General features: G+C 38.0%; 1 protein-coding gene across 1 annotated transcript in view; it reads right to left on the bottom strand.

The window, feature by feature from the left end:
• Positions 1-202: 202 nt before the first annotated feature.
• The window catches only part of LOC131148535 (protein FLX-like 1), a 32,867-nt gene continuing 18,683 nt past the window's right edge, over positions 203-14,386 (bottom strand). Inside the window, exons 2-4 of the mRNA XM_058098288.1 lie at positions 4,139-4,308; positions 3,935-4,017; positions 203-685 (exon numbers count right to left, since the gene is read on the bottom strand). Of these exons, the coding sequence (XP_057954271.1) occupies positions 584-685; positions 3,935-4,017; positions 4,139-4,308 (355 nt within the window). The 3' untranslated portion in view covers positions 203-583. The remainder of the gene's footprint in view (positions 686-3,934; positions 4,018-4,138; positions 4,309-14,386) is intronic.

Here is a 14,386-nt window from a genome sequence, read left to right as displayed (position 1 = left end):
TTTGAAATTCATGCAAAGTATGACTTTCTTGACCTAGGAAATTTGTTTCAGGCAACTTATTTTCAAAAGTACATCGGATATTACTAATTCACCCACTCCTAATGTTAAATCTAGCACAATTATTGGATCAAAATTGTAATTATCTAAAAAATTAATATCATTGAAATTGGAGTGAATTAGAATCACAATGATCACATCACACTAGCGCACGAAAATTGACAGATTTGCTTCAAATACAGTGCCCAAAAGCATGTTTTTAACTCCTCCCACCATTCATAAATATAAACAAAAGCAAGACTAAATAATTTCCACCAAGATGTGTATGTCGAGGGAAGAGAACTAGAGCAAATTTTAGAACTAGATTTGAACTCCGGGATACAGTAACAGCTGATGCGCATAACTAGCCCATATATGGCGATGAAAATTTTTGGCATTTCAAATTTCTATCGATAATAATATTCTTCCCAACGCTTGATCTTTTTAGGTATCAGTATTGCTGAACAAACTGGGGTTGTCATCCCAAGCTTCCAAAACGAAAATATTGAAATGAAGTTTGAATTCTTAATACCAGAACCCGGTAGTCTTATCTATGCACATGAGTTCGCTGCACGTCATAATGGCCGCGTGTCACTGTTCCAGACCCATAAGGACCACCATCGCCACTGCTACCTCCGCCACCTTGAACCTACACACAAGAAAATATTGTAGTCTCACACGCTAGTCACGAGGCATGAAGATTCTGGCTATATGTTAAAAACTTTGGTACCATGGGGTTACCGTGACCCCTTCATTAAAACTATACTGCAGGCTTAAAATGTTTATGGGCACAGTTTTAGCGGCAGGGTACAGTAACCCCATGGCATGCAAGTCTAAAATAGAAAAATAGTAGATATTCCATTATTATCATAACTTATTCAAGACTAAAATTCTTTCTCTTTTTAATATTCTAATGAAATAAGATTTTCAACCACATGATTTACCGGACCATGTTTTGCCCAACAATTTATAGTAGTAGTTCATATTGTGATAAGTAAGATCATGTTATAGACATGGAAAATGAATCAAACTAAGTAACAAAGATACAAAAAGTACTTAGTTACATTAAAAATAAAAGCATACTGGACATGCATTGCACGTGCTCAATCATATCAGCAGGATATCATTTTTGCTGTGAACTTGCAGTTCCATAGTCTCGGGAAAAAACTGAGGCAAAAGCAGTTCTTAGCATCAGGGATTTGGGGCAAGACTCTCAGTAGAGGTGGAACAATTGTACGCAGCCCTCTATGGCTCTTCTATTTTCTATCAGCACATCACTCAACCCAACATTCCAATTTCGTTCCTAGTACTTTTCCCACACCAGTTTTCTCAGGAAAAAAGATTTGACTCTTAAGTTGCTCAGAGAATCAAAAACAACTTGGTTCTCACTATGGCTGACCCGGATCCCAGTTTAATTATAACCAAATTTCAGAGTTGTTTCGCAAGCCCAACTCTTATGAGGAACCTTCCATTGAACTCAGTCACAAAGCACTGGGATGGGTGCCATGATGCAGGATTAAAAATGATCTGCTCCTAAAAAATTAGGCACACCCTCGCGAATTCATCATTGGTTGATCACAAGGGTGCTACTTCTCAAGACAATGCCTGTGTACAAAATCACTGGACCTAAATTTGACATTTGCAGCGTCTGTAATTCAGCTCACAATAGAAGGGATAGAAGGCGGTCGAGCAAATGGGTAAAGAAGTTCAAACTAATACCACTTGGAAGACTCCTGAGCATTTTGGAAAAACTTCTACCGTATAACCATCAATCAAATGCTTCAAATGTCAAGGTTTTGGGCACTGAGCTACATAATGTCCTAACCAAGTCATGGATGTTGCAGAAGAAGATGATGATGATGATGATGGCATGCAAGTAACTGAAGTTGAAATGGAAATCCCAAATGACTTATATGATGATGGCTACGTTAAAATATTCACTGCTTCAACATGTGCTCTCTTACCACAAGGTTGAAGAAAAAAAAGGTTGGAGGCAGACCAACATCTTTCAAATTTAGGTGCGTTATAAAAAATAGCTTTGTACTTTGGTTATTGATCCTCCTAGTTGTACAAATGTAGTTTTTGAAGAATATGTGAGGAAGTTGAACCTCATCCCGATCCATACAAAATTGTTTTGATGAACAATACCAACTTGAAGGTTCATGATCTTTGCTTACATACCTTCAGGGTTTGTTCAACTGAGGTGACAGTACCTTGTTATAGTTTTCCTCTCAAAATTTGTCATGCCCTTTTGGGTTATCCATGGTTATTTCATAGGAGGGTAAAGCATGATAGATATGAGAATTCTTATCCCCTCTCTATTGACAAGAAGTATGAGTTGATTCCACTTGATGCCATCTCGAGCTTTCCACTTGCCAAGTTGAAGCATACTGCTGGTTCCTTTCTTATGAAACAAGAAGATTCTATTCATGGTGATATATTCCTTGGTCCCTTTCCCAACTTTATGGATTTGAATTCTTTTCAAAAGTAGGGAATTGAAGTAGGATGAGAAGCAGATATTTGGACGGATCATTTCGACACAATTTGGAGGTCTATGTCAAAGAATAGGGTCAATAGATTGAGTCCTAAACCCAAATGTGCTTAGCTAATTAGTTGCTTATTATGTGTTTAGATTGCTTGTATTAGGATTATGTATTTTGGGGGCTTGTTTGTAATATTTGTGTATTTTAGGATTACATAATTTCATGTAATTTTAGGGATATATGTGTATTTCTTATGCTATTGGCTTTTCATATAAATAGTGTGTGAATGCCATGTAGAAGTTGGTTGTTGAACTTGAATTGGAAATGAACGCGTGATTTTCCCCCTTGTATCTTCTCTCTTCCCCTTCCTATCTTCAATTTCTTCTAATTTCTCCTTATGGCCACATATCCTTGATGCTGTCCTCCATCACTATTAGTCTTGTGTATTGCTCATTGACCTTCACCATTTGGGTGTGTCATCTTGGAACACGGAATATGTTAAAAGTGATGTCTAATGGCCTAAATCGTGATGGAAATAAGTGGAAATATAGGCAGCTACTACAAACATTGTGATATTGAAAGTTTCACGCTGCATTCAATTTTTCTTCTGATAGGAAAAAAACATTAATCAGCGCTGATGTGTTCAGCCCAAGTACAACAAAAAAAAAACATCATTTTACATGATAATATCAATGGAAATCATGTTCATAAAATCAGGGAAAATTAATAGGAAAGGGGAAAAAATTTATTAAATCGCAAATATTAATTTTTTGATCAGAATTTTAAAAGCAACCATTAGTCCAAAATAAATAAACACCACAACCCAAAAAACCACCAAAGATTACTTCCAAATTCCTAAGGACCCCTTTTTGCAACGTTTAGAAACAGTCCCTAGGAGCATCAAGTCCAAGTAATTGAGAAAGAAAAAGTCACTTTATCAATTGATTTCTAGTCGCACCAAAGGCTTTTGATGCTTTTGCGGAGTCCCTTATAATGTCCTCATTTGAAAAGAAATATTCCTTCCCACCAGAAAACCTAACAAGTACTACATATAACAATATGATTACAATAAAAATATCTGCTTCCCACACATTACATGTGCATCTTTAAGAACTATAAGTTGTGGATGAATGAGAAGCAACAAGCCTTTGGACAAACTCCATCCTAGTAAATTTGGACATTGTCTTCACACTACAACTTTTGGAAATATGTGTGTGCGCGCCCGTGCTTCCAGAGCATCAAGGACACATGGTTGTGTGAACATGCATTTTTTTGGATACTGTTTGACACTAAAAAATTTTGCACCTAATTTCGATGATGTTAATCTAGCTATTGTTAAATTAGCACTGAATTAAGATACAAGTAATTAACTGGGAGTTCTAAAATTGGAAATGACATTAGAACTGGAAATGTACCTGATACATGCCATAAGGATCAGGATATGGACTTCCTCCATATCCCATATCAGGATTTCCATAGCTCGCAGCATATCCACTACCTGAATATAATCAATTCCAGCAGGTTAACAATTTGGATTGATGAAAGTCTCAGATTCTGAAGATTTTGGATATTGCAAAAAAAAAAAAGGGGGGGAGGGGGGGGATTTAGAGATAGGATACTTGGGTTTGCTGCCGCAGCTGCCACTGCTGCCCTTGCTCTCTTCTCGGCATTTGCAAGCTCAGCACGTAGTTTCTCAATTTCACGAGCCATGGAAATCATATTTTTCTTCATTGCCTGACTTTGCTCAAGGTTATTAGCATGGGTCTTTTTCTCATATTCAATTGCAGCTCTATTGACATCCAGAACAGAAGAACACAATTCAAATCATCAAAAATGGAACTTAGAAGAAATATTCGAAATAGAATAATGTAAACTTCAGGAACTGAAAGACAAGAATTTGGACAAGGCATGGCCAAAGAAATAAATATTGACTACACAGCCAGCCAAAAACATGTAGAAGAAATTAACATGTTTCTGTAAATAGATAGCAAAATCACACCATAAGATACAAAAAGGTTCACACAGATTACAGACTACAATATTATCTTTTGTCAATTTAATGGTGTCATAATAATAGTCAGTATGCAACTTAAACCTCATGTATTTTCTTTAAGCAATATCATGGCATGAATTATGTGCATGATCCTTCTCACTGGCGCATAATCCAAAATCAAAGTTACAAATCATAAAAATTGCTATGAGATATAAGCAAATAAATGACTGATAGGCAGCATCATAAGAGTACAGCAAGAACAAACGGCAGCATCATAAAAATCATAGCAGGAGAAACAAGAACACAAATCTACCCTCTCATGCTGGTCCACCAGAATGCAGTCTTCAATGGAAGCATATGCTTAAAGCTGTCCCGAATAACTCACTTCCTAGGGGAAGGATCTCTCAAGTTAAGTGATGGCTTGGAATTTCTGCTCTAAGGGCCTTTAGCAAAGAGTCAATCTTCGGCTGATTTCTGAAAATTCTTCATTCCTTCTAATTTCTTTTTCTGACTCAAATTATTACTATAAATTCTTGCTAAGCATTGTTTTCACTATTTTGTTCCCGTTTTATCCCAAATGTTTTTTTTATTAGCTACCAAAGCTAATAATTTTTGGCATTTAATTGTTTTCACTTTTTAAATCCCAAACTGATAACTGTTACTAAGTTTTAAATGTGCATATGGCTGAACCCATCCGCCTACTCCATTTATGTTCAAGGTTTTGGCCAAGCAGTAAAAGTCTAATTTCCCATTATTTTCATTAGCCGACTCCATGGTTTGTAACCCACACCAGTGATCAACCCAGGAAAGCCACTGGGCTGGTCAGATCAGTTGGGACTAGTGGGTTAAACTAGCAGTCGAATCAATGACGTCATAATAATAATTATAATAGTAGTAATAGTAGTAGTAGTAGTGGTAGTAGTTGTCCCTTTACTAGTCAACAAAAGTAAAAAGATCATCACTAGCATTACTATAGTAGTTGTTGTTATACCAAGGCATGAGTGTAGTGTTTGGTTCAATAAAAAATTTATTTTTAAGTTCTACATAGACGTTAGTGTGTGTATAAATGTATCACACATATGTATATCTATTATTTGTTCTCCAACATAATGCAACGAACAACAGTTGGTCCTTGTAAATTCTTTCCTTACTAATGAAATTTCTTTTGCTATTAGGGGAAAAAAAAAAAAAAAGTTCACCTGCTGGTGAGTGTTCTCTTTATCTTTCTCAAGATCTAGGCTTCAACCCACAAGTAACAGTGTTTCCATTTTCTTTTAGGCCAGAGGTCAACCCCAAGTTGGGCCAGTCCGTATCCGGTTGAGTCGGTTTGCGCTGGTTCTCATCATTTCTGGTTTACAAGACTCACCTGAACTGGACTGGTGACCAGGTCCAATCGAATCCGGCCAATCCAGTCCAAGTTTCAAAACCATGGGCCACACTATTAAGCATCTATTTGTCCTCCAGGAACTTTTATCTTGTGCAATTGCAGCCATCACACTCACATAATTCCAATAAGAAATTTCTGTTAAATAAAGGAAAATCATTTTACTAATGTTGTGATCGCCACAACAATGATAACAATGTCTAAGGAGTTCTCTTTAGGAAGAGTTGCCCACTTTTTATGGGCCTTGTTCTCCTTTTTGCATCCTCTTTTGAGAAGTTACACAGATCCGAGATTACTTGTAGCATGAACGGTTTTGATTAGTTTATCCAGGATTGTGATTTGAGGGATTTAACATTGATTAGCACTCAGTGTACTTGTTTTGTACTTAGTGAACAGAGCCACTCGCATGGATAGATTCTTGGTTAAGAATTACCTTAAGAGGTTTTACCCATGGTTGTTAGTACCGTGATTGTTGGATCGAACCATCCTACTTTACCAAATGGATCCTATGAGGAAGAGTGACTTAGTTATTGTGGGGGACAATAGAAGGGGTAGGGTAGACCTAAAATAACTTAGGAAGAGATAGTGAGTAAGGATTTAATATCCTTGAATCTATCAAAAGATTTGGTCCATGATCGCATAAATTGGTGGAAAAGGATTCATATAGCCGACCCCACTTAGTGGGACTAAGGCTTGGTTTTGTTGTTGTTGTTGTTGTTGATCCTGATCCTACGTAGAATCACAAATTGATAGGATCAGAATAGCATCAATGGGATCAATAGGAAAATCATAGGATTGTAAGATCCTACAAGGTGTATAACTTGTATTAGAGGCTTGATATTAGTCCCGTATAACTTGTAGTAGTGAACTTGGAAATTGATTCATGCAAAACATTCAAATTTTTAGATTGACCCAGTTTTGTGCAGTTTAAACTCCAAACGTCAATATCTAGGTTGAGGATATAATTATAAACAGATATTAATAAACCAAATTAATGGAAAATAACATATAGGTGCTTTTTTTATATATCTATTTTGTTTTGCTAAAAGAATCTTAAGAGTCCTCGATCTGATCATACTAACCCTTCCAGCCGTCTGAAGTAGGATCCCAATTTTAACAACCTTGATTTTACCCATAGTGATTTCAAATTGTCCCATTGTTCTTGACTCTAGTGCAATGAAGTGGGGACCCTCTGTGTTTATGCTTTGAGAATATGTGGCTGAATCACACTAGGTTTGTTGATTTGAGTAAGGATTTGTGGGAGTGCGAGTGGTAGAGGGTTGGTTTTTATGAAAATGTTTAAAGGGGATGGTAGAAAACAGGTGTTTCAGATTATTAGAGGGAAATTTCAAGCCCAGCAGAATTCACAGTGATCCCCTTTTAGGAGAGTTGGGAGGTTTTGGTGGGTTACATCTTAAGGTTCTTTGAGGAGTTCCATTGTAATAAGGTGATGGGCAATAGTGCAGATTCTACTTTTTTGGCCTTAATCCTAGAGGAGTGATCTAGGAGGGATTTAGGATTTTAGGCTCATTATCCTAGTCACTAGCTTTTACAAGATCATTTCTAAGGTTTTATCAAAGAGACTAAGACGGGGTTTTGGGTGGGGTTGGGGGGAGGAAGGGTATCTACAGCTCAGTCTGCATTCACTAATGATAGACAAGTTTTGGTCACAGTGCTGCTGGCAAATGAGGCAGTTGAGGATGTGACGATAAGGGGCAAGAGAGAGCTTAAAAGCTTATGATATGTTGTGGGCTTTTCTGGATAGAGTTAAATGATTACAAAAGGTTTTGAGACAGTGTGGAGGAAGTGGATTAGAGGTTGCTTGAGTTCTATCAATTTGCAATCATTAGCCTAGAGAGGTTAAGGGATTCCCAAGGGCTTAGGCGAAGGGATCCCTTATCACTATTTTTTGTTCACCCTTGTGGCGGATGTTTCGAGTAGGATGCTTATGCGGTGGCCACAATCTTTTAGCAGGGATGGAAGAGGTTGAGATGTCTCATCTGCAGTTAATACCATGTTATCCTTGCGGACAATGTTGAAATTTTCTGAGAGGCCATTATTTTGTTGAAAATCTTTGAAAGATTTCAAGTTTAAGGTCTTGGCAGGGTGCATTTCATTAGATTGACCCCTTTATAATCTTTGTTTCCCCCTTGCTGGCAACCCTTGTTTTGTGGCTTTTTAGAACTTGGTGATTAAGAGAGTGGGTAGGAGGTTGAAGAGGTGGAAGAGGGTGCACTTATCTCTTGGGGATCAAAACACACTCAATAGTACCTCTGTATCTAACATCCCATTTTACTTCCTATCCTTATCCAAGTGCCCATGAGCGTCGCTAGTATCCTGGAAAGATAAGCAAGACTTTCTCTGGTTGGATAGCAAGGAGAACAAAAAATATCACCTCATTAGCAAGGAGGTGGTTAGGCAACCTAAATTCTGAAGGGGAAATGGCCATGGAGGTTCCCCTTAGAGGCGATAACAAGTACAGGCTTCATTAGAATGGGTGGGACACTAAAACGAAGCAGCATTTTTCTCAAGCAAGCCCTTGGAAGTATGTTTTCCAAGTTTCTTGTTTTTTTCTTTCCTCTCACCTGTTTCAGAGTGGGTAATGGTAATAATGTTTGGTTTTAGAAGGATGTTTGGGTGGGCAAGAGTTCGTTTGAGCTTATGGTTCCTTGTTTGTTTAAGATTTCTTTCCTTAACAATGCACCTCTCAGCTCTTTCTTCTCTTCCGAGGAGTCTTTTCCTTGAGATTTCCACTTTCTTAGGAATCTCAATGAAAGAGAGGTCAATGAGCTCTCCACCTTGCTCACTATCCTGGATCATTTTTGTTCTGATTCATGATGAGTAGGGTGATTCCTCAAGTCTCTTTTCTTCCAAATCATTTTCCCCTTTTTTTGGATAGAAAAAAAAAGATATATTTAAGGAAAATAATTACACTGAAAGGAGTATAAAAAAATCCTCCTAAATACAGCCAAAATACACAATAGATATGAACCTTACTTCAAAGTTCCTCTCCAGTCTCTTTGGAGACCCAATAAAAGCATTCCTTGAAAAAATCCCAAAGAAGGAACCCGAAAAAAAACCCAGAAAGCAACTCTATCCCAAAGGAAATGCATGGATTTAAATTGTCCTTGAAGATCCTTTCTTTCCTTTCGATCTACAATGTCCAGAAAAAGCACTGCACGTCTCCACAAAATTTTTCCTTTCTTACTCCCCCTAAACCATTGTACCATATCATGAGGAAAACATCCACCATTGCAAGAATCACCAAGGTCTCCTCAAAAACCGAGAAAAGAAAAACCCAAAGCTGCCTAGCCACCCTGCAATTTAGAAACAAATGATCACTAGTCTCACTGGCTTCCAAACACATAACACAAACATTTGGACTAATGGCCTTGTAAGGTCTCCTCAGTTGCAACAAATCACCGGTATTAAGTCTATTAAGAGTAAGAGTCCACATAGAAGCCCTGACCTTATAAGAAACCTTAGCCTTCCAAATACAAACCCTTTTTCCTTCACCCCTCGAAAACTTCTTCCCCAACTTTTTTACTAAAGGCCACAACATTTTGAAGGCAGGTACCCTTTAATAATTGAGCTTTTCATCTGGATTGTGTCTCTCAATACGTTAACACGCATGATACATTACAAGTCAAGAGACCCTTAAGTCTCTCAATCATGATAATTACTCCATGCGTCGCAAGTCCAATGAAATTAACACTCATCCTTTCCTCCATAGTCAGACTCAAAACTATCTTTGAAACACTCTTTTCTCCTGTTTTGTGAAACTTGAGTGGCGATCGGGATTGTGGGGGACTTCTTAGTCGTAAGGTTTTGGGGTTTGGGAAGGGAAGGAATGGAAAAGCGTTATGGTGCTTTGTGCCTTTTTGCAACCTTGTGGACTCTTTGGCTTGAGAGGAATGCTAGAACCTTCCAAAGGTGTTGATCTAGCTCTTGAATTTTTGGCGTCTCTATGGACTCTTTCTTTTAATTTTTTCTCGGGGTTGTCTTTGTTTGACCTTCAAAGAGATTGGCGAGCAGATCTAGCTTAGTTCATTTGTATTGTTTGCAGTTCTATTGTTGTTTTTCAGAGGTCATCTCAACCTTGCATTGTAATTGTGTTCTGTCTTGTTAATAAATTATTTCTTCACTAAAAAAATGTTTAAATATGTCAAGAACAAATTAAAAGGCGTGGAGTAAGAAGGTGTTGGGAATTTAGGCATTAGGAAGAACTGTGTCCTTCGGGAGATTATGGATTATGATTGGTTGGAGGAGGAAGGGAGTTTGCTGAAGGATCAGGTGGTAAGGTGACTGCAACTGTTCAATGAGTTCAATGAGATTCTGTTGAAGGACAATAGTCGGAGTCAAAAGTCTAACTTGAAGTATGTGAAAGAAGGAAACTGCAACACTAGACTCTTTCAGTTGCTAGGAGCCAAAAGCATAAGATATTCATATGGGAATTTGAAATCAAAGGAGATTAGGTGACTAGAAACCCAAATTTAATTGATAAAGTGATCATCTGTTATTGAAGAGTTGTATTTGGAGGAAAATGCAGTGGACAAACGTTTTGAGAGAGACGATTGAGGGTTTAGATTGGTCTCCTATTTTGATGGGTAAGGAAGAGAGGAGAGACCCTTTGAGGAAAGGAGGTGAGGAGAGCAGTTTTTTAAATGAAGAAGGATCAAGCATCAAGCATAGATGGGTTTGCTTTGGCTTTCTTCCAAGTTTGTTGAGGAATTATTACGGATGATGTGTTCAAAAATTTTAGTGAGTTCTTTGCTCATGGGGTGGTGGGTGGGTGGTGAGTAGGGCTGTAGGAGTGTTACATCGACTTCTATAAATTTGGTACCCTTGAAAGACAAGTCTATTTAGGCAATGGATTTTTTTCTGCCTCTAAGTTCAGTGATAAATGTATATAAGATCGATAAAGATTTACTGTTCGCTTTTATGTTCTTGTTCTATTTTCTCTTGAGGATTCTGTCCTCTTCTTATGTTACAATCTACCTTTTCTATCTTAACATATCTTCTCTAATTACGAAAAAAGGTTATGTAAGGCTTTTGATGATGCTATTGCTTGCTTTCAGATTACTTTTATAAGGGTTGTTTGATTTTGGAAGCTGGTTGCTAACGACGTTAGGAGGATGCCAAATGTAAACATAAAAAGGATTGTTTTTTCAAGAATGATCTTGAGAAGGCTTATTTCCTTGAAGGGGTGTTAGAGAAGAAAGATTCTGGCTCTAGATGGGGAAAGTGGGTCTGGGGGTTTGGTTACTTTAGCACTTACGCTCAATGGTGAGCCTAAATCCTAGTTTAATGCTTCAAAGGGGGTGAGTGTCTATTATTAATAGTTCGCCAATAATACAATTGTTGTGAACGAACTTGGACTTGCACAGCGGAATATAAACACGGCAATAATGAAGAACAAGTAAAGAACAAACATGCAGTAAATCTGAAAGCAAAGTAACAACACGAAGATTTACGTGATTCGACAATGCCTACATCCACGAGAGCAATCAGCAAAGGTTTTCAATATGAGAATGTCTAAGAACACAATACAATACAATACAATGATCTTCCACCCTCAGAATATACCCAGAATCGTATATTTATAAACACTTCAGAGGTTTCCCTCCAAACACCCAATCATATTAACGTTCACATTCAAAATTTGAAATCAGCCTCACTGCCCCGAGCCAATCAGTTGACTAATTGGGCCAATCAATTGACTAATTCAGACACAATGTAATTCTCTGAATTCTAGATTAATCAGTCGACGGTTTAGTACTACTTCTCTGTACAAGTGATTTCAACTATGTTTTCTTTTTTTGTTTATGCACTCCATCAAGTATATAAGCCACAAAAACACAACAATCTCCACCTTGGCGAGTATACACCCTTTAGGAGAACCTGAAAACATAGCTTGTTGCTCCACCTTGACCTTGGAACATTAGGTTGGGTCCATATCCCTTCTAAAACTTGAAGACATGAAGTAAGTACAAGCAATGCTTGAACTTTTCAGTAGTAACCAGTTTTGTCAAAATGTCAGCTACGTTTTCAGATGTGTGAACCTTCTCCAATACAAGTTCACTTGAAGTAATCAATTTTCGTACCCTATAGAACCTTACATCAATATTTTTGGTTCTAGCATGGTACATTTGATTCTTCGCTAAGGAGATAGCGCTCTAACTGTCACAACGTAGCACAACCCCACTTTGTTGTATTCCCAGTTCTTTGACCAAACTAGTAAGCCATAAGGCTTCCTTTGTAGCTTCGGCAAGTCCCATGTATTCAAATTCAATTCTAGACAATGCCACCAAGGATTGTATTATGGACCTCCAATATATAGGTCCTCCCACAAGGATAAAGATATAACCCATTGTAAACCTTATGTCATCCATATCACCTGCATAATCAGCATCAACAAACCCCACAACTGATGAACTATCTTGTTGCTTGTCGAACATGATGTCATAACTAGAAGTACCCCGTAAGTATCTGAAAATCCATTTGATGGCTTCTCAGAGTGCTGTCTACCCGGATTAGAAAGAGACTTACTCACCACACTCACTGCATGTGCTAATTCTGGTCTTGTACACACCATGACATACATTAAACTCCCCACGACACTAGCATAGGGGACCTTTGACATGTCCTGGATATCATCATCCGTACTTGGGAATTCAACAGTAGACAATTTAAAATAATTCCCTAGAGGTGTACATACCAGTTTAGAATCAGTCATGCTGAACCTTTCCTTCTTCACATAACTACCCTGAGATAACCACAACCTCCCTGCAGTTCTATCCCGGCAAATCTCCATCCCAAGTATCGTCTTGGTTGGACCAAAATCCTTCTTGTCAAACTCTTTACGCAACAGTTCCTTTAACTAATTTACCTCAATTAAATCTTTCGTAACTATTAACATGTCATCAACATACAAAAATAAGAAAATAAGAAAACCAACATCAAGCTTATTCACATACACGCAGCAGTCATACTCACATCTTCTATAGCCTATCCTTATTATATAGGAATCAAATCTTTTGTATCATTGCCTAGGAGACTGTTTCAACTCGTAAAGAGATTTCTTCAACTTGCAAACTAAATGTTCTTGCCCTGGTTCACAGAATCCTTTCGATTTTACCATATAAATTTGTTCCTCCAAGTCACCATGGAGAAATGTCGTTTTCACATCCATTTGTTCCAAATGCATATCATAATGAGCTACTAACCCCAACACTACCTTGATGGAAGTGTGTCGGACTACAGGTGAAAAAATTTCATCATGATCTATTCCCTTTTTCCATGAGTACCCTTTTGCCACTAACCGTGCCTTGAATTTCTCTCCTTCCTTTTCTGAAGTTGCTTCCTTCTTCCTATATATCCATTTGCAACCTATCATCCTCTTCCCATTTGGAAGCTCCACCAACTTCCAAGTTTGATTCTTATGCCGCGATTCCATTTCCTCAGTCATAGCACCCATCCACCTACTTTTCTCCTGGCTGTGCACTGCCTTTGAAAAGTAGTTGGATCATTGCAACTAGTAATAAAAGCATAAGATACTAACTCTTTAAACCCATACCTTGGTGGTGGTCTCATAGTGCATTTGGATCTTCGTATAGGAATATTGTTGACTTGCTGGTTTCTCAAGTTAGAATTCCCTGCGACCAGAGGACTAAGATCATTATCATTGCCCTGAGTTTCTAACTCCACCCGCACAACTATTGGTCTCTGCTCTAGTTTTATAGCTCCTCTTTCTCTTCATCATCAACTTGAGTACGTTTCACCATAGCTTTCTCATCGAAAACTACATTCCTACTGATCACCACCTTGTTTGCCATTGGACCTCATAGCTTGAACCCCTTCACAAAGATGCATCGTTTAGACTTTGTGTCGAGCTTCGATCTCTCCTCACTAGACACTTGAACATAGGCTGGACAACCGAATACCTTCAATCCGGAATAGTCTACTGCATTTCTCGTCCATTCCTCTTCTGCCACTTTCCCTTCCAGTGATGCCCTTGGTGATCGGTTTATGTAGACATGTCCACCTCTTGATGCTACTCTAACTGGCCCCCAAACATCAGAATTTATATAATCAAAAATATCTTCTGTCTTGTGAATAGCTTATTTGAATTTTGCTCTATTTTGTTTCCCAAGAATACAAAACTTGCAAAAATTCATCTTGGATGTTTTCATACCTTTCAAGAGTTTCTTCTTGTGAAATTCTTTCATACCATGTTCACCCATATGCCCAAGCTGCATATGCCACAAAACAGTTTTATCAAATTCAGTATCTACGGCTACAGCTCCACCTACAACTGTAATTCCCTGCAATGTATAAATATTTCCATCTAACTTTTCCCCTTTCATCACCATCAAATTACCTTTGCACACCTTTATAATCCCACCTTTGGACTTGTAATTGAATCCATTACAATCCAAAGTGCCAAGTGAAATGAGACTCTTCCGTAGGTCCACTATATGTCTTACATTA

This window comes from Malania oleifera, chromosome 2, assembly GCF_029873635.1.
Source record: "Malania oleifera isolate guangnan ecotype guangnan chromosome 2, ASM2987363v1, whole genome shotgun sequence".
Lineage (NCBI taxonomy): Eukaryota > Viridiplantae > Streptophyta > Magnoliopsida > Santalales > Ximeniaceae > Malania > Malania oleifera.
Note: the sequence above shows the minus strand (reverse complement) of the source record. Positions and strands in the feature narration are given on the sequence as shown.